At 44.2% G+C, this 20,159-nt stretch overlaps 1 protein-coding gene and 1 long non-coding RNA gene across 2 annotated transcripts in view; both read left to right on the forward strand.

Annotated features, from left to right (window-relative positions):
• The window catches only part of CNN3 (calponin 3), a 26,924-nt gene continuing 6,765 nt past the window's right edge, over positions 1–20,159 (forward strand). Inside the window, exon 1 of the mRNA XM_082478123.1 lies at positions 1–288. Coding sequence (XP_082334249.1) covers positions 232–288 — 57 coding nt within the window. The 5' untranslated portion in view covers positions 1–231. The remainder of the gene's footprint in view (positions 289–20,159) is intronic.
• The window catches only part of LOC309636557, a 19,892-nt gene continuing 528 nt past the window's right edge, over positions 796–20,159 (forward strand). Inside the window, exons 1-2 of the long non-coding RNA XR_014250071.1 lie at positions 796–2,760; positions 5,850–20,146. This is a non-coding gene — a long non-coding RNA (uncharacterized lncRNA). The remainder of the gene's footprint in view (positions 2,761–5,849; positions 20,147–20,159) is intronic.

Raw genomic sequence — 20,159 nt, forward strand, 5'->3', positions numbered from 1 at the left:
GTTCGTGCGGGATTGCGGAGCTGGCCGGGAGGCTCTGCGGGACCTCGTCCGAGTGAGTAGCCGAGGCACCGCCCGCGTCCCGCCGCCGAGTCCGGGCGATTCCTGCGCCGCCCAGGGGAGCGAGCTCCGAGCATCTTGTGGTGCGGCCACTCCTCGGGGCCAGGAGCGGGGAAGCCGAGTGCGAGAAACCCCCGGACCAGAGCTCAGCCTCTTCCCGCCGACCGAATCATCATGACCCACTTCAACAAGGGCCCTTCCTATGGGCTCTCGGCCGAAGTCAAGAACAAGGTACGCCTGGGCAAGGGTGGGGCAGGACCCCGGGGCCAGAGGTGGGATGCAGGGCGCCGCCCAGGGGACCCTGGGACGGGGGTGGCGTGGGCCGCGCTTCGCCCAGTGCGCCTTGTCTATGGCGGGCTTCGCGGAGAGGAGATGTCGGGGCGGCGCGAGAGTCGCCGCGCGTCCCCGACCTGTCCCCGGCTCCAAGCGCCGGCTCCCGGGCTCTCTTCTGGCTTTGTTCCAGCGCCGCGGGCCGGGACTGGCGGCGGGCGGTGGGTTCCCGGGCTCCTGGAATCCCGCAGCGCCTGCCTTCGGCTCCAGGAGCGGGTCTGCGGCTGCAGGACGCACCCTTCCGGGAAGGGGGCGCTCCTGCGTGGTCATTCGCCCTTAGGTGGGGTCAGTCCGCGCGGCTGGGGACCCAGCGAGCAGCCTCCGCCACCCGCTCCGGCCCGGGCTCCTGGCCAACCCTGAACCTTTTCTTACTCCAAACCCCAAGCCGAATTCAAGTGTGTGAGTAAAGTTAGGCGGTTACGTGGCCAAACTGGGTCCCCCATTGTTCCTCGCCTCTTCCCGGGTGGGAGACCGCTGAGCATCCCACGCACGGACCTCTGGGACCACCGGAAGAACGGGAGCCGTCCAGAACCCTTCACGGTTGTCGAATATCGGTGCCAATTGCTGCTGCTTCTGCGGGAAGCGGAGACAAAGCCTGAGTGCGCCGTTTTGGGAATATCTGCTGTAGACTTGAGATTTATTTTTATAGAACACTGAGAAGTTTGTAGTACGTTAGACTTCAACGATATCAAGGAAATCTTCGTGGGTTGCTTTTGTTTAGGGTTTATTTGCTGAGGCGGGCTGTAGTTTGGAGTGATTGGGCTTTGGTAACCTCGGTTCTGCCACTTTGCCCAGCATAAGAATGCGTTGGGTTTATCTTTAGTACTTTCGGTCTGGGAAAGAGATGAGAGGCGTCCCCCTCCCCAAATCCTCTCCTTCCTTCCTCCCTCCCTGCATTCCAAGCCCATGACATCAGGGGTTTCTGGGGGGAGAGAGCAGCCAATCGGCGCGGAACTGCGCACAGAACGCTCATTGTCTCCTTTCTGCTGTTCTGGCCAAAGCGCCACAAAGGAGGGCTGCTGTGGTTTAATTCCCATTAACCTCCCGGGAGCCGAAGCATGTCAGGATTGCCACCGCACCGTCCTACCGCTTGTAGAATTCACTGGCATTGTCAGAGTTGTAACATCCCAGCGTTGGGGGTGTACGCACTGTGGAGTGAATTATGTAGAGTCCATGAAGCGCACCATTGTCACACCCCAAGGGAGAATTGTGGCTCTTCTCACCCCGTTATATAGTCTCCAGATCATATTGTAATTCAGTTGTTAATAAGTTCTAAACAATCTCTGAAGCAAGGAGTTTATTTTAGTCTATGTATCCAGAATTGAAATTTAGATTTTTTACCTTGTCAAGTCTGTTGCCCATTTTAGAAAACGATTTTCTGAACATTTTTGTAAAGAACAGAAAAGTGAGTGGTTTGTGTATGATTGATTACAAACCCCACCAATTGAAAACTTGCAGAATATTGTTCCGTTCTTTCCAAGGTTTGCAAGCGGAGCTTTAGGAATCCTTTCAGAGGACTCAGCATGTCCAAACTGCTGGATGTGATACCCTGGCCTGACTTGTGCACATTAATTTTAATTCGCCCTTGTGATTCTTGGCTGGCAACAGTTGAGTCTCTACCTTTTGCATTGTAAATGAGGTACTGATAACTTTGGCAGTCCTTCTAGAGACTTACTTTTCTTGGACGTTAATATCCATGTTAATTTCTTTTGGCTGACTAATGAAGCAACTTCTGCCCTTTGCCTACTTATCATTGAGCAGACTGAAGGAAATGCGTGGACTGAGGCTAGATCATTGTAATTATTATACGTTTTTAAAAATAGTAAAACCTCAGCTTTCAGAACCTTTGGAAAGTTAAACTTTACGTTTATATAACTGTGAGTTTATCCCTTTAAGCATCAAACCATCCTAAATAACCCCTTTCATTTATATGGCCCTTTCATACAGTATTCTTTCATAGGAAGTCTTATATATATATATATATATATATATATATATATATATTTATTTATTTATTTATTTATTTATTTTTGGCTGCATTGGGTCTTCGTTGCTGTGCGCGCTTTCTCTAGTTGTGGCGAGCGGGGGCTACTCTTCGTTGCGGTGCGCGGGCTTCTCATTGCGGTGGCTTCTCTTGTTGCGGGCACAGCTCTAGGCTCGCCGTCTTCAGTAGTTGTGGCTTGCGGGCTCTAGAGCGCAGGCTCAGTAGCTGAGGCGCACCGGCTTAGTTGCTCCGCGGCATGTGGGATCTTCCCCGACCAGGGCTTGAACCCGTGTCCTCTGCTTTGGCAGGCGGATTCTCAACCACTGCGCCACCAGTGAAGCCCCATAGGAAGTCTTTTGATGATCTCAGCAGTAGAGCAGCCCTCTGAGGTGGGTAGGATTCCTGGGATTATCCAACATCATTTACAGATCAGGATGCTGAAGCTCAGAAAGATGGGATTTGCTCAAGATCACAGAATTCTAAATTCTTAGAATATTCTAAGAATTTTAACTCTAAGAGTGATATCTTAGTTTAGTGAGGTACTTAGGGATGTTCTGCTAGATGTCACTATTGTCCACCCTCCTCCCCGCTATTTTTGCTGTTCACCTGTCAGTTCCTGGCCTCATGATTATTCATTTAATGCTGTTTTAATCTCTTCTAGGCTTGGAAATCAAATATCCATGTTTGCTAGTCCTTTGTATGAGATACTGCATTTCAATTGAGGGCTCAGAACCACCTGATTGAGTGGGTCTATGGAACATGATCTTTGTCATTGCTTGGTTTGCACACCTTTTGATTTCTTCCTGCTTTTTCTTTATGTATTGCATAACTGATATGTTGCTTAAATATTAATTTTTTTCTTAAAACCTCATTAACAAAGTGGGGGGAGATAGTGTGGAATGGACCTTGGAGTGATGCAGATGTGGGTTCTAATCCCCCTTCTGCCACTTACTGCCTTGAATGATGTTGGGCAAATTATTTGGTATTTCTGTCCTAGTTTCCTAATCAGTAAAATGGGGGAAGTGATAGTTACCACCTCTAAACTCTGCATTGTTGAGATTTGTCTGGCTTGCAGTAAGTACTCAATGACTATGTTGTGGCTATTAGTTCTTAGTAATAGAAAGCTAGTATTGGTATTATATTTCTTAGACTTGTATGTCACTGCCTCTTTAAGTATTCCATTTCTATTAAAAAAGCCTTTGGTCTTTTTATATTTGAATTGAGGAAGTATTTGATCTTAGATAGTTTTAATTAGTAAAATTTCAGGGAAAAGTCAGTAAATTTAAGATACTTGTTTGATAAGATAATAATACCTGGTAGAACATACAGACTTACTTTTTTTTAATAGGCAAGAAGATGTTTGAAAAGAGCCTAAAAAAAAGTAGAATCCTTCAGCCTGTGATATAATCAGTATGTCTCTAATGACAAGAAAAGGATCATAACTTGCAATCTACCAAGACTACAATGGAGTAGAAGGTCCGGAATATAGAAACTGGTGTAGATAGTTCAGTGAGGGATGGAAACACTCGTAAAGTAGTAAGGTCTTACGTGTATCACACAGGTTACGCCAGGCCCTTGACTGCATCTTGGGGACCAAAGGTAAATACCTCTGTGCCTTATAAGCCATGGAAACATGACAGGTCCCAAAAGGAAGCACAGCGTTTCCTGACACTTGGCTCTGAACAAGATGTTGGAGTCGGGTACTTTCTTGTAGAGCTGAGGATGCAGTGAAGCATACCCTCACCAGTCTTAGAGCACATGGTGCCGGGAGCTTTCTTACGGGTCTCAGGGAACGTGGAGGAAATTAGTTGCGGGGCGGGAGTGGGTGGAGCTGAAATGATCTTACCTGGGCATGTTTCTTGGGAGGAGTCTAACTGAGATACTAAGAAGAATGGAATTGGAATGCACATTCTAACAGTTTCTGCTCCCAGGGAGTGTCTGATTTGAGCAAAGTAGCTTCTCACAGAATCTTGGTTTCAAAATGGTATCCCTCAACAGATAAAAACCATTTTGGAAGGCTTATTACTGAAATTGTAAGTCATTGAAGAGTAAGTTAAACAATCATATAGTAATAATTAAATAGGACCAAATGTCCCATGAGGCCATGCCGGCCTACCAGCCCAGTGCCACTTGGACAACTGGTTTGCTCTGCGGATCAGAGTAACCCCAGGGTGTCTGTGGACTCCTGTTGTAAACTGTGTCCGAAGGTGGTCTGCCTTGTTTTCTGCTAGAGGAACAGAATCATGGTAAAAATGTATTGATGGGTTTAGCTTTAGCTTTTTTTTTTTTAACTTTACAGTTCAGAAATAGGTTTTTTAAGATTTTTTTTTCATGTGGACCATTTGTATAGTCTTTATTGAATTTGTTACAACATTGCTTTTTTAAAAATTAAGTAATTTATTTTTGGCTGCGTTGGGTCTTCTCTAGTTGTGGCGAACGGCGGGCGGGGGGGGGGGCGGGGGCGGCTACTCTTCATTGTGGTGCGCAGGCTTCTCATTGCAGTGGCTTCTCTTGTTGTGGAGCACCAGCTCTAGGCGTGCAGGCTCAGTAGTTGTGGCTCGCGGGCTGTAGAGCACAGGCTCAGTAGTTGTGGTGCATGGGCTTAGTTGCTCTGCGGCATGTGGGATCTTCTCAGACCAGGGCTTGAACCTGTGTCGCCTGCATTGGCAGGAGGATTCTTAACCACTGCGCCACCAGGGAAGTCCCTGCTTCTGTTTTAGTTTTTGTTTTTTGGCTGCAAGGCATTTGGTATCTTAGTTCCCTGACCAGGGATCGAACCCGCACCTCCTGCATTGGAAGATGAAGGAAGTCTTAACCACTGGACTGCCAGGGAAGTCCCCAGAAATAGGTTTTTAATTCAGAACTTTTTGTTTATTGTTTCTTTCCACCAGCGATAAGATCTCCATCTTATTCACTGATGAGATATATCAAGATCTATATTTTAGAATATAACCTGGCACATAGTAGATGCCCAATAAATATTTGCTGATTTCATTAATTTACCCATCAGGAATAGATTTTACCATCTCTAGAAACTGGAAAGTAACCATGTTTGACAAGTCTGTGTAAAGGAATTCTGTGGTGCAAGTGTGATGTTTTTGAAGGACATGGTGATTTTTATAGTTTGCTTTTCTTGAGCAATGTCTTTTATTAGTTAATATTACACTGAAAACTTATCAGTAAGATAATTCCTTCTTTGTTGCTGAAGTTCTTTCTTAGACTCCCAGATTAGGGAAGAACAGTAGAGGCCCCTTCTGATGTGCCATTGTGGTTTGCCTGCTTTTTTGGTTTGTTTTCCTGTCTTGACCAAAACAGTTAAAGAAATAGTTTGCTGAATTGAGAAGAGGTACCATGCTACCTCTTTAAAAATACTCAGACTTATTTACTCTGGAATAGTAATGGAGATCATTATCAAGCTCGCTATCCTGTGATCTACAGCTATTTACACTCTTTCCTTTGTCTGCCTCTGTTCTTAAAGATTCCAAAAATAAGCTTGACAATGAAGACCTTGCTGCTACCATCATCAAGCAGAGGCATATCCTCTATTTCCCTATGCCTTTTCCCCTTCCAGGTGGAATCATGAGGTTAGTGAGTGTCTTCTTTTCACTTAACAGTATATCGGGAACCACAGTTAATGTTATCTGTTACATTAAAAAAAATTTAAAAAAAGAAGAAGAAGAAGCACAATTGGATGGTTTTGGTTTTTCAGCCAATTATGACCATTATATCTAAGAGAGAGAGGAAATGTTTATTTCTCATCTCAGTATGACTAGGTGGTGGAAAGGAGCTTGTTCTTAGAATTTTCCACAAGTTTCATTTTCTTCTAGGCATTAGCCTTCTATAGCGTATACCACTTGCATTGGCTTTCCTTAACTCTGAACTCGTAGCCATGGTGGGCTCTTAGCTATTATTCATATGTACTTGTGCTCAAGTTTTTGTTAAGGGTTTTTTGAGCCTGGGGTTGATCCACACTGTTTGTGGGGCCTGAAGCTTATATAGTTTAGGGTTTATCATTACAAAAAGTACAAAAGAATTTTGCACATTTTATGAAAACATGACCATGGGAATCTTTGTGAACTTGAAGATGTTGGGTAGGTCCCCTCTAGGTTCCTCTCAGTGAGAAAGTAGAACCTGGTGGCCTTGGAGACTGACTGGGTTGTAATCTTGGTTCTGCCTCTTACCCTGTGACTTTGGGCAAATAACCTGTCTGTGTCTCATCTGTAAAATGAGGATATGCTAGTACCTACCTCTATAGGGTTTTGGGGAGAAATAAGCAAGATAGACAATCCACGTAACGTGTTTCAAATAATGCCTAGAACCAAAAGTACACATTATGTAAATGTTAGCAATTGTTCCATTTTGCTCTGCTAGGTAGGTTTGGTCCCGTGTTCTCCTGATTTATCTTCTAGATTTTGAGATTATCGCCAGGACTTGGACATTCAGGCACGAATGTGTTTGTATCTGAATGAGGCTTCTGGCAAATAGGGGACCACAGAGCCAAGCAGTACCTCTCGATTTCGCTTCTGTGTCAGGACTGTGATCTGCCCCCAGAGTCCTGGTCTAGGCCTCCTCCCCCGGCAGCCTGTGATGCACTACTGCAGTGAAATCCCGGGGTCTCTCTCCCTGTTCTCACTCTGTCCACATTGCCCACAGGGCCACGGACTTCTGTGTAGAGCTAGAGGCCTTGTTTTCTGGGCGTGCCATTACTTGGGTTTTTCTTCCTAAGAAGTCGATTTCTGTTAGACAAGACACATCTTTCATTTCTTGGTTCAGACAGGGCTCGTATTCCTCCACAGTGGACTGATAAACATATTTACCTTGTAGTGTTGTCACTGGAGGCCTTCAGTTTTAAATGGTCTTTGGAAGGATCTACCTAGACCTGTGTGAAGCAAGTCCATGAGTAGAGAAGCCTAATTCCTAGCTTTCCCCCGGGTGGTAGGGGAGGGGACCTCTTCAACATCTTCCTTCCTCCCAGGACCAGGAAGCTTCAGGGTGTGAGCCCGGGCACTGTTGGGCGGGCACATCTACTGTGGGAAGGCCAGGAATTAGGGATGTGAGTGCAGAGAAAAGAGAAGGCCCTCTGGGCTGGGAAGGACTCTTCTGGGCAAGTCATAAGCTAGGCATTTATGGCCCTTTTCCTCTCTTCCCCCACACATTTTCTAGGGGATCCTAGCTGCTGAGTGGTGGCTAGGCATGCTGGCTATGATATCACTGTTGTTTCTTCTCTCCCCTTCTCAAATGTTTGCACACTAATCTTTCTTCATTATCTCAAGCCTCTCTGCCTGCTTAGTGCTGCAGAAGGCTCTACAAATGGATAGAGAGAGTGCTTTATCATTGCAGTTTTCCCTCCTTCCTTTCGTTTCACGTGGGAGGAAATAGAGAAAATAATCAATACCATGTGTAGTGAGTCTCTCATAATTCAAACATGTGATTCTACTTTGGATGCAAAAATAGCAACAGCATTCATACTTCTAATCGAGTATAGAAATTATACTTATATTTAATAGCATATTTTGAGCTTGTTGGAGTCCTTAGCCCTTAGCAGCTGAGCTGGAACCTTAGGGCTGCTCTTCAGAGTCCGCACACAGCCAGATCTCTCCCCCTGAACGGACATGCATTTGTCTCTTCTTTTCCCTTTCTTCAGAGGCCTGGATGTTGAATAAACCCCCATCCCCCAACCTCACCTCGGCCACACACACACAGGCGTGGGCTTTGCCAGCCAGGCTTTCGTTCCTAAATTTCTTCCTCTCTGGGCTTCGTTTTTCCATTTTCTTTTTCTCCTTTCAGTGACAACTCTGCTATTGACATCCTCTTCTGCAGTCGGTCTTACAGCATTTTCTAAAACATGCATGCGGTAGGAAGCTAGTTTTTATAGGGGCCAGGGGAAGAATTAAAGTCTGAGGCATCTCTGCCAAATCTCTTACTGTGAACTTTTGAACCATGCTGGCAACGCCCTTTGAGACTACAGATTCCGGGGCTGGTTTGAATCAAAGCCGCAGCAAGTTCACGGTGTATGGATCTGCTACAGCGATGGTGGTGGTGGTTACTTTTGGTTGCACTCTCATTTCTCCATGAGTTGGAAGGACTTTATGTTAAGCCACAGTGTCTAAGCCATCACCCTGTTCCTGGTTCTTGGTCCTCTGTCTGCAAGCGGTGTAGTTGCCCGTGCTATGTTCTCTGTGTATAGCTTAGAGTTCCTATCTCAGTTTGGTTAGAGGGGTGGGAGAGGGAGAACGTCCAGTGGTGGAAAAGCCTTAGACTTTGGAGCCAGACCTGGGTCTGAATCCCTGCTGAGCCCATGACCACGGACAAGTCATCTCTGCATGAAGATGATGCATCTACCTTGGGATGCCACCTTCCTTGCCTATGAGAACCTCTTCTCTTTTTTGATCCTTATTTTGTGAATGAAATATTTGTCAAGAAGAATGCAAACTGTACCAAAATATAAAAGTAAAGAAGTGAAAGTATCCTGCATCCCTTAGCCCCACCCAACTGCTTGTACAGCTTTAAATATCATTTTAACATTTTAGAAAGTGAATTATAGTTTATTGTGTGGATTTCCGCTATGCATTTATTCATTACTTCCCTACTGGTGGATATTGCCTTAAAAAGTACTTGTGTGGAAAAGTGTGTAAGTTTTGACCTAACATTTAAATGTGTTTATAGGTATTACCAACTTGCTGTCTAAACAGTTGTATAGTTCCCACCAATGGTTCAGAAGAGAAGGAAGATCTCCTCTTGATGTTAAGAACAAATAAAATTATCAAAGCAGCCTTGTCAAAATTCAAGTCACTTGCTTTAGTTCTTTATTTTCAAGTCTTGAGTCAGTGACATTTGTGACCCCTACGCCATCTGTCACCCCCACCAGACTCAAGTGGGAGTTGGCAATGAGATGAGGCCAAAGAATGGGGCGAGGGCATCTCTTATAAATTATGTGATGAGATAATTTTTTAAATAGAAAGCTCAGACAGCATCAAAATGATCTCTTATCAAAATAGCTATCAAATAGTAGTATCAAGTAAGTGGTTTTTATGGTATATTGGATTTGAAAGAGGAAATCTTTCTAGTATCTGGACAGAAGTGGCCAGCAAAGTGTAGATAGAAGGTTAGGGGTGGACATTTATTGAGTTCTTAAGATTTATGTAAATTAAGTCATTGATTCTTCTCAGCACCTTCTGATGGAAGCGCTATTAATGATCTCTGATTTACTGCTGAGGAAACTGAGGCATGGTGGAGATGGAATTCTAAACAGAGCATTCACTTTCCAGAGACCACGCCCCTAACCATTTTAATTTGAGGCCAAAACTCGGGGAATCGGCATCTTTCAGGGGAGGAGGAGAAGGCAGACCAGAGAGGGAAGCTCCAGGTCCTTTAACAAGAAGCCAGCGGGAAGAGAGACGGGAGGGGGCCGCAGGAGTGCTGCAGAGAGGCCAGGAAGAGGAAACAGGCCACTGGACTTGGCCACAGAGAGATCACTGGTGACCTTTTAAGAGATCGTTTTCAGTAGAGCAAATTTCCGGTGGGGGTTAGGAAGGAGTACTAAGTGAGGAAATGGAGAGGTTTGTATTGAAATAAAAGAGAAACAGGACAGTGTTTGAGGCTGGCAGCAGGTTCAAAGATGCGCTTGTTTCAGACAAGATAGGGGGTAGTCTGTGCCCACTGATGGACCAAATAAAGGAAGGGCTCAGTACACATGGTGGGTGGGAGCAAAGCAGCAAAGAAGCTTCTTGGCCATGAAAAGCTGGGAAAGGAAAAGGAAAAGGACCAGGAAAACAGAACTGAGGTGGATAAGACATCCCCTTTTCTGTTGCAAGTGCTGTGTTCCTCTTCTCCTGGAACCACTGATGTATGATGGCGTATGCAGCCAGGAGGAAGAGGAGAGGGTCCAGGCCAAGGCCTGCTCGTGGAATACACTGTTGATTCAGTTGCTTCTCTCCGCTGAGTCCTGCTGGGGCCCCTTTGCAGCCTGGGTACTGCTCTCTCCTCAGTCCCTCGGCCCATGACCTGGAAAGGATGCGAAGCTGGGCTTATTTTGTTCTTTGTGCTTGGGTGTCCCCTAGCAAGCCTTCATGACACAATGTCCAGGGGACCTTGGTGTTGCGGTGCAGCACTCTGATGGAGGGTGCGGTGCTTCCAGAGGAACTCACTTCCTCCCCGCGTTTCTGTGCTCTCAGATGACATTACAATCAGGTAAAATGTGGAGTTAGTTTTTACTGTTGAGATGTGGAGAGTGCCATGGACCTCACTGAAATTTCACACCCTCTAGTTTTCATTGGGGAGAAAACGGCAGTGATATCTAGCACAGTTAATACCTCTGTAAGACTCCCGTGAAATCTCTCTAACCAGCATCTATCCTACATTTAAAAGGAGGTGTTTCAACTCTGTTCTTCGCTGGTTGGATAAAGCCATCTCTCCAGTGGGCAGACTCAGCTGTAGTAAGCAGAAGAGGATCCCCAAGAGGAGCTCCAGATGTACTGAAAGCTGACTGAGATGCTGGGATCTGTTCCTCCTTGGCCTCCTTTCCACCCTCGTCTCATCAGTAGTTCAGTCAGGGGACAATGTGTGTTTTGACTCTGTTCTGGGGTAGGCAGCTGGGAACACTTGGATGAATGTGGTCAGTGGTCTGGGAGCGGAAAGGGTTTCCCAGTTCCAGAGAGACGAGTTTACGGCTGACACTTGGGACAGTGGGGGTGGATTTCATGCCTTCTTCCTCAGGTCATAATGGACTCCGAGACTCATCCTATGAAGCAGACTTGCCAAGTAATCGATGAGGAATGAATAGACATTCCCTACAAAAAAGTAGCTACAAAAAAGCTACTGCCATGATATTCCTTGTAATTATGGAAAAAGAAAGGAAGATTTTTCAGTGCTATTCACATGCCCAACTCAGATTATTTAGGAGGCATCTAGAGTCCTGCTGAGGAGACAAGTGTTGAAAACCTGGAGAGCAGCAAAAAATCTGGATACCTGCAAATACTGTGATGAGTGAGGTGTAGACCCTTAAATATTCTAGAGGTGAGGCTAAGCAAACAAAAACTTGAAGAGCATCTCTGTTTTCCTTTATCTCTGGGGGCTTTTGTTAAGATCCCCTTTCAGCAAGATCTCTACAGTGACATAAAATTCAAGACCCAGCCGGCTTCCTTCCCGAGTGAGAGGATGTCCTCCAGCAAGCTTTCTCATGGGTCTCCTTCCCACCGTTGCTGCATTGGCGCACGTGCTCTCTCCACTCCTGTGTGCCTCTCTGGTTGGCTCCCTAGGATTTCTGCGTTTTTATCCGTGGTCTGCCCTATGTGTGGCATTCAGAATTTCTGTATGACTTCCAGCTAAATAGTTAGATGGTACTAAGCTGTTTCTCCTGCCCCCAAAGTCCCTTCTAGGCCATATGTAGCCATTCCTGGCTGACCAGTCTCTCACGATAGGCTGTGTATGATTCTCCTAATCTTTTCTCCACCCAGTTTGCTCCTTCTCAAAACTGATGCCAGTTTGTAAATGTCCCCTTTTAGAGTGTGGCCCACAGAATTGACTACCAGGGTCAGTGGGATTATTAACTAGCTCCTTTGTTTGACTACAAAGCACTAACTCATTCTGTTTTGATCAATGTCATCACCTGGTGAGGTGGTTCGAAGGAGGATTCCAGTCCTTGCTTTGGCAAGTTGATTTCTGAGTCTAGAGGTGACTAATTGCCTAAGATTTTATAGTTCACATACTCCTCGCACACCTGTTTCACTTAAATAATCCCTTCCTTGATTACCTCATGAGGCTGTTTCCATCGAACAAATAAGATGAGCAGTAGTATTTTATAAATAATTGTAGACCTGTGCAGACCAAGATAGCGTTAGCTTTTTTAGGCTCACTGAGTAAGCATTACTAGTTAGTTCTAGAACTTTGGACAGGATTTTACATGTATCTTGAAGAATTTGTTTATTAAGCTAGGATCTTTCTGAATCTGAATTTTGTTTCTTTTTAACTGTTCCCAATTTATTTTTTATTAGTTTATTAAGTATGCCCAGTAGTTTCAAATTGTTAGCTACCAGAACAGAAGAGCACAGATGTAAATCTAAGCCTCTGGGTACACATCCCTGGGAGCTCCTCCTCCCTTGACGTAGATCAGCACAGTGGGCATGGTTGTTCCTTCTGACCAGGCCCTACTTCTAGGGTTACGAAACTGGACTTCAGGAGTGCCATAGACATAAGGGGCTTTTATCAGAAAGTAAAACAGATATGTCCCTAGTGATCCATCTAAGATGAGATCTAGGCGATGTGACGCCCATAAAAAGCAAGCATTCAAATGCAGATGCCTTTCCGTAACAAGAGAGATCTTTAGACCTGTGGCATTTCCCTAGTCTGGTAATACTATCGGTAAATAAAAAAAATCATTTACTGAGTACCCACTATGGGTCAGGCATGGGCTCTAGGGGTAGAAAGATGAATGAAGCCTGTTTTGACCTCAAGAAGACATAGGCAGGTGTTCTTGGATATGCCTCGCATACCTACCCTGGCTCCCGGTGATGACCGCCCTGCCCCTCCGCGTGCACACCCTCTCTCTGTAGTCCACTCGAGCGTGACAGCCGGGTTCTTCAGCCTGTAGTGGAGACACCCTTGACTTCGGGTGGGAGTGGGCAGGAGTGGGCCCATCTCTAGGTTCCTGTTACTACTGTCTGCCAAGATTTCTCACATGGTGAGCTATTCAGTGTGCACATCTTTATTAAATCATTATTTCTGAGTCTAGATTTTTCTGGGAATCCAGCCTCTGTGATTACTTCCTCATTGTTTAAGTTTCAACTTTCAAAATCCACCTTTAACTATGTATGTTCTAAGCTTTGTAGTCTGATGGTCATTTTCTAGATAGAGAAGACAAAGTTGACCTTCTATTGTTTCTGCATTTTTCCTACCATTTGTTAGTTATAGTATTCGCTTTAGGCACTGGACCAACTCCTCTTAAGTTATTTTAACATCTTTCATTTCTTGTCAGTTTCACAGTATTCATACGTTGAGGCATAGTATCTTTGTATTTATTTGACTATACATGTTTGGAGGGAAAAATTTGTGCTGGTGCCATATGCTGATACCTTGATCTGAAGATCTGGCTGTACCTCTCAGAGAAGGGCCAAAATTTAAAATGCCCTTAGACGTCACTCTGGTTTACCCCAGGCAGATGTGATTTTCCCTAGTTTTGGAATATATAGTAATTTCCTCTCAAATATTTAGTAAGTTCATGCCATAGAATGAGTCTCAGATTCTATAGTGAACTTGAAGAAGGCACGCAATCTACCTTGACATCAATGTAAAGTGATTTTCTCTAGAATTCCTACTCCCTACTCCCCATAAAATACAAACCCACTTTTAATTTTTTAAATTAAAAAATTTTTTTTCCAGTTTAAAGAAAAAATAGATATTAAAAATACAATTGCTCTCTGATCCCATTCTTTCATCCTGTAGAAACTGCTGTCTTACATTTGGTATTTATCATTCCCACAGGATCTGATTTTAATCCAGTGTTTAAAGTTGATGATAGTAGACTGAACATTTGTACTAGCTACTTCTTTTTTATTTTCTTTAATTTTATACTTTTTATTTTTATTATTATTTATTTAAAAAGTTAAAAAAATTTATACAATATTTAAAGGTTCCTTTCCGCTTACAGTTTTTACAAAATATTGGCTGTATTCCCCATGTTGTACAATACATCCTTGAGCCTGTCTTACACCCAGTAGTTTGTACCTCCCACCCCCAACCCCTAAATTGCCCCCCCCTCCATAACTACTAGTTCTCTATGTCTGTGAGTCTGCTTCCTTTTTGACAAACTCACTTAAAAAAAAAATAGTTACTTCATCCCTTTCACCAGCAGTAAGTAATCTGGAAGAGAATGAGAATTTGCAAACACAGGCAGGAAGGAGAGTGGAGATGTGTGGTGATGGGAATGGACGGTGGGGACGGGCAGTATCTGAGGTGAGCCTGTCTGTGGTGGAATGCTCTTTTTGAATTGTAGATGGTAAAGGGAACAGGTTGCAGTGGGGTTTGGTTCATACCAGTTCCGTACTCAAGCTGATATAAATGGCAAGTGTTAATTCTGAGGTGTGTCAGGCACTGAGATGGGCTTCCTCCTCACAATGGCCCTGGAAGGAAGGCGACAACTTGCAAGAAATGAGGTCACCAGGGTTAAGTTACTTACTTATGTCACTCTGGAACTGGGAACACAGTTTTTGGAAGTTTTTGAAGTTTGACTTCACAGCATGTGATCTTTGGTCTGTTGTATCCCCAGCGTGAATACTTAAAAATTTGCAAAGGTATTTTACATGTTTGGAGGATCTGTTGGGGGAAGGGTTTAAGGTAGGTCAACCCTGTTAAAGCCTGTTCATTCTCTTGCATGAGATATCAACAAGGACAAGTCATAAAGCAAAGGAAGGGAAGTGGCATCTTGATGTTGCAGATGGAAATTTACTGTTCGTTTCTTGTCTGAGTCTGTGGTGGTCCCAGTCTTTCTGGTCTCCCCTTATTTTAAATACCCTACTTTATTCTTTTTTTGACGAATGTCTTAACACACCTTATTTAATATTTGTCTCTTTCCACTAGAATGTCAGCTTTTTTTTTTTTAAATAAATTTATTTATTTATTTATTTTTGGCTGTGTTGGGTCTTCGTTTCTGTGCGAGGGCTTTCTCTAGTTGCAGCAAGCGGGGGCCACTCTTCATCGCGGTGCGCGGGCCTCTTACTATCGCGGCCTCTCTTGTTGCGGAGCACAGGCTCCAGACGCTCAGGCTCAGTAGTTGTGGCTCACGGGCCTAGTTGCTCCGCGGCATGTGGGATCTTCCCAGACCAGGGCTCGAACCCGTGTCCCCTGCATTAGCAGGCAGATTCTCAACCACTGTGCCACTGGGGAAGCCCTAGAATGTCTGCTTTTAGGACAGAGACTTTGCCTTTGAACCATGCCTGTTACAAAGTGGCCATTTGAATGAAGGACAAAAGGAAGGAGTAATGCAGAAAGAAGTTGAAGGAAGAATCCAAGACACACAAGGATCACTTGAAAGAGAGGGAAGCTGACACTGAATATGATTTTACTTGGAGAGTTTGGGGTAATGCTGGATTATTCTGGTGGCTCAAAATGGCATCTAGTGAGAGTTCAGGCACGAATGACATTTGGGGGACACTCTTGTAACCACCAGAGACAGTAACCTGTCTGTCTGCTTCAGGTTTTAACGACTGATGGGATAAAAAATGTACTGTGGGAAGGAATATAGAGGAAAGACATGTCTTAATTCTTTAGCAGATTCTACAATATCCTGGGTATAAGCCGGCTGTCAGACAGTTCTCGTACATATATGATCATCACTCTGCCTCATGCCAGGTACAGCCCCATCTTTCTACTAAATTGCGTCTTGACCAAATGCTCCATAGAACAGTGTGGAACAGCACTGTTTGGGTCAGTTTGTGGAGATGTTTTAGAAGCTCGGTTTCCCTCATTACTCAGTATCCCGTCTTAGGGATTCTGCGAGGGAAACTTCTCAGACCTCAGTGCCAGGAAGGGCTGGGCAATTCTTAACAGCCAGAAGGAGTGGGCTTTTATCTGATCTAGTGTCTCCCTTTACTGCTAGGAAGTTTGGGCCCTCAGGGCTTGTGTTGTTGAAGGGGATCTTTTTCTAGTGCTGTTCTGTACACGATTCACTATAAGACATGTGCATGTGGTCTGGAAGAAGACTTGGCAGACAGAACAGGAGCTTACTTCTGGGGAGGTGGGAAAGGGAGTAGGATTTGGAGGAGGGGTGAAGAGAGACCTGTGCTTTTTCACTCTGTCTAGTGTTTCTCAACTTTGTTTTCCACATCTCTTTCCCAAAGAGTCTTTTTAGACGATTTTCCTAATTGCCTCCCGACCTCCACCAAATTTAAAACAAAGGAACAGAGTTTGTTGGGGAGGGTCACAAATTATTGTAATATCTAAGGTGGTTTTCACTCCCTTGGGAGGCGGTATCACCCCTCCCCCCACTGAGAACGCGTGCTCTACATACTTATACCTGTTTAATTTTTTTAAAACAAGTGCTGTGGGACTTCCCTGGTGGCACAGTGGTTGAGAGTCCACCTGCCAATGCAGGGGACATGGGTTCGAGCCCTGGTCCAGGAAGACCCCACATCTCGCAGAGCAACTAAGCCCGTGCGCCACAACTACTGAAGCCCACGCGCCACAACTACTGAAGCCCGCGCGCCTAGAGCCTGTGCTCCGCAACAAGAGAAGCCACTGCAATGAGAAGCCCGCGCGCCGCAACAAAGAGCCCCCGCTCACCGCAACTAGAGAAAGCCCACGCACAGCAACGAAGACCCAACGCAGCCAAAAATAAATAAAATAAATAAATTTATTTTAAAAAAAAAGAGGTCCTCAACAGGTGGCCTAAAAAAAATAAATAAAAATAAACAAGTGCTATTTTAGAAATCCAGAAGAAAGGCCTTTGTACTGGAGGGTGACTCCAGACTGGTGCTCTTAGCTGCTCTGAGGAGAATGCAGGGACAGCAGAGGCCGCAGCCACTCTGGGCACGGGCCCTGGGCTCAGAAGCACTGGATGGCAGGAGGATGGTCAATCCCATCAGATGCCCTAGAGGCTTTTTTCTCCATCTTCATTTCTTTGCTTTTTGATTGTATTTGGGGTGGGGGGGGCGTTTGGTGAGCTTTAGCGAGAAGCCTCTAGCAGGTGTTCTCAGTGACCGTACAAGTCATTTGCAAATGTGTCTTGATGTGAGAAGAGTTGGGAGGCCCCGCTGCAGAGAATTCGTGGGTGTTTAGGCAAGGAGGCAGGGCCGTGTGAGGAACAAGGGGCTGCTGTGGATTTGAACGCACCAGGCAGAAATTCTGAAATCCGCTTAGGAAGGTCAAATAAAATAAATCTTAAAGAATAGTAAAGAAGTGAATGTTTATAAACAACTTGGAGGAATGATTTTTAAACAGACTGGAGTGAAATTTCCATGAGGTATTAATGAGATAAGATTAAGTAATTTTTGAAGCTAACTTTCTTGTTCTGAGAAGGAAATACCAGCATTTACTTCCTGCCTGATGTTCAGTAATTAAGGCTTTTTAGATGAACATAGTAAATAAAGTTTATTGGCCAAAGCTTACATTTATTTTTAATTGCTCTCAGTACCTTGATTTTAAAAGATGTGTATAACAAACAATTTAAAAATAACCTGTGTAGTTAAAGAATATAATTATATTAGCTTGGGTTGTATTCTAGTATACTTTTAAAGGAAACTTATGATTTCTGTATCTGTATGGAGCAGAGCTGCAGGCCAGAAGCTAAGAGACAACTTGAAATAGACTTTTTCCCTAGATGATTTTGAAGAATTTTTTTCTTTTTTAATTTTGAACTTAAAAAAAAAAAGGACACATTCCTAAATCTTGAATTCTATTTAGCTGACGTGACTTCAGAAAGCTCATTTATTAGCAGTATTTGGGTAGAAAAATCCTTGCTGCTCCTTCACTTAAAGGAAAACTCTAAGTCAAAACCAATAGTTATATGATGTGGAAGCATACCTAGTTTTCATTTTTAGTTTATCACCTGGGCTCTTGGCTTTGCATGTACATGCTTAAGAATTTTTTCTGTGCATGTGCTATTACATTAAGTCTCAGAGACTGAGTCAGTGAGCCACCCAGAGCCCCACATGTAACTAGTCAGAGTCAGGGTTTGAACCTGGGTTCATCTGAGTCCAGTCCTTGATTTTTCTTTCATCATTCCCTTGATTAGAACAGTGAACAGAGGAGATGAAAATTCTCCCTGGCGTTCCTACTCGGATATTTCATGTTAGATCTGTAATCACTCTGTGGTTTGGGGCACGGCACCGAACCTGTCAGAAACATTTTGAACAAAGGAAACATAAATAGGCTTTTATGTTTTTTTTGGTTGAATAAAAATGGGTCTCGTTTGGTTGAGAATTACCACCCCCACTAACCACCACCCCTCAGGAAAGACAAAACTCCTCCAACATAACTTCCAACTCTACATTTGAAAAAATGAAGAGAATTTCTTTACAATTTTTGCTGATTGACCAAGTTATTTAACACACAGCTTAGAATGGGAGGAGACCTAGTGCCCTTATGCAGCCAGCCTTCCTGTCGTACAGACAGGAACTGGTTCAGAAGTGAGACGAATGAACCGGTGTCTCAAGATGGGGGGAGCCAGGCTCTAGCCAAGGCAGAGCCCCTCCTACCCTAGCATATTGTGTTTCTTTAGATTTATTGAAATGCATCTCCTAGTTGAGAGTGCTTTGCTTTTGAAAAAAATTCAACTTACTCTTAGATATTGCTTTTCATAGCTGATGCTTAAGGAGTACTACTTCCTACTTTTCTGCCTTGCCTGTGCCTTTCTGTTTCCCCCTACCCCCAAATTCATGTAGAGAGAATTTCTTTTTCTAGCCACCTAGAACAAGACTCCAGTGTGAAAATATAGCCGTCTTAAAATTTTTCTTATCTATTATTTATCCGTTTTCTAAAGGTGCCGTGTGTAAGTGGATGTGTTCGATGTGTTGAGGAGGTACATTATCCAGGACTGTTGTCTGGGGCGTAACAGGAACGATGGCTCCCTCCTGCGCACCAGAGGCTGCGTGTCCCTGTGGCAGAAGCTTCGTGTGTTACTACCTCCTCCTTCCCTGTCCACACAGCCAGATGCCAGTGTACTTGTACCTCAGACTGGCAGGAAGTCAGAATAGATGTGCGATTTTCAGGGGTTGGGGGTCCCGGGAGCAGGAAATTAACACATTAACATTTGCCTGAGCTCTCTCGTAAACTAACCTCCAAGCCAAAATTTGATCCAGGAAACACTGCACAGTGTTAGTTATCTTAACATGAAAATATAAACGCATTGAATTTCCATTTGTGATGCTGGTTAACTAAATCTACAGCTTAAATAAATTATCCGTTATTCTTCAAAGGTGTAGACCCATTTCTCTAACTTGGAAAGCAGTGCACACGGTGAGGACTTGCTGTCTCCTTAAATGACACAGCACTTAGTGAAGTCATTTGCCCTCTGGTGAAGCAGAGGCCTCTCCTCCACACTTGGTGGGGGGCAGGGGGAAGGTTTCCTCTGTGACTGGGGTAGACTGGAACTTGGAGGGCCTCTCCATGACGAAAATGTCCTCATGCCATCTCATTTCTTTCGGTAATTAAACCTAATCGTGTGTTACAGAGGCAAACAGTTCTACTGGTTATTTCCATTTCCAGCAACGCTGCAGCTGACTCCTAAGCTCACCGTGATTACCATCCCCCTGGGCATTGCCTGTGTGTTGTTGGCACTTTCACCTGTGCTAATGAGAAGAAAAATGACACATAATCTTTCCTTCTTCCCAGGTGTGTTCTTCTCCCTAATAACTCTGATTGATAAGGACTGACCCTGGGACAAGGAATAGCATAAGAACTTGAGCATGTGATCTTTAACAGTACTTACACTGTATTATTATTTTTTTAATTGAGGTTTATGGTCTTATTATGAAGGGATCTTTCAAAACCTGTGTTTAGCAGGTATTTTTAGCATGTATGATAGTAAAGCATCTGTGTTGGTAATGTTGCCTTTATCGTAGAATTCTGTAAGTAAAGAGTTAACAACTTTTAACTTTATTAAATGTTTGGGTGTTAGATGCAATGCTGGGTAGGTACTAAGGGTCCAAAAGTGAATCAAATGCTTTTCCTTCCTGTGAGGGGTCTAATATGATACAGACTATACATAAGCAGAATTTCAGTATTCTAGTGTAAGTACAGTGATTATTACAAGGAAAGCGCGCGCGCGCGGGTGTGTGTGTGTGTGTGTGTGTGTGTG

This window comes from Balaenoptera physalus (assembly GCF_965194825.1).
Source record: "Balaenoptera physalus genome assembly, chromosome: 1".
Classification (NCBI taxonomy): Eukaryota; Metazoa; Chordata; class Mammalia; order Artiodactyla; family Balaenopteridae; genus Balaenoptera; species Balaenoptera physalus.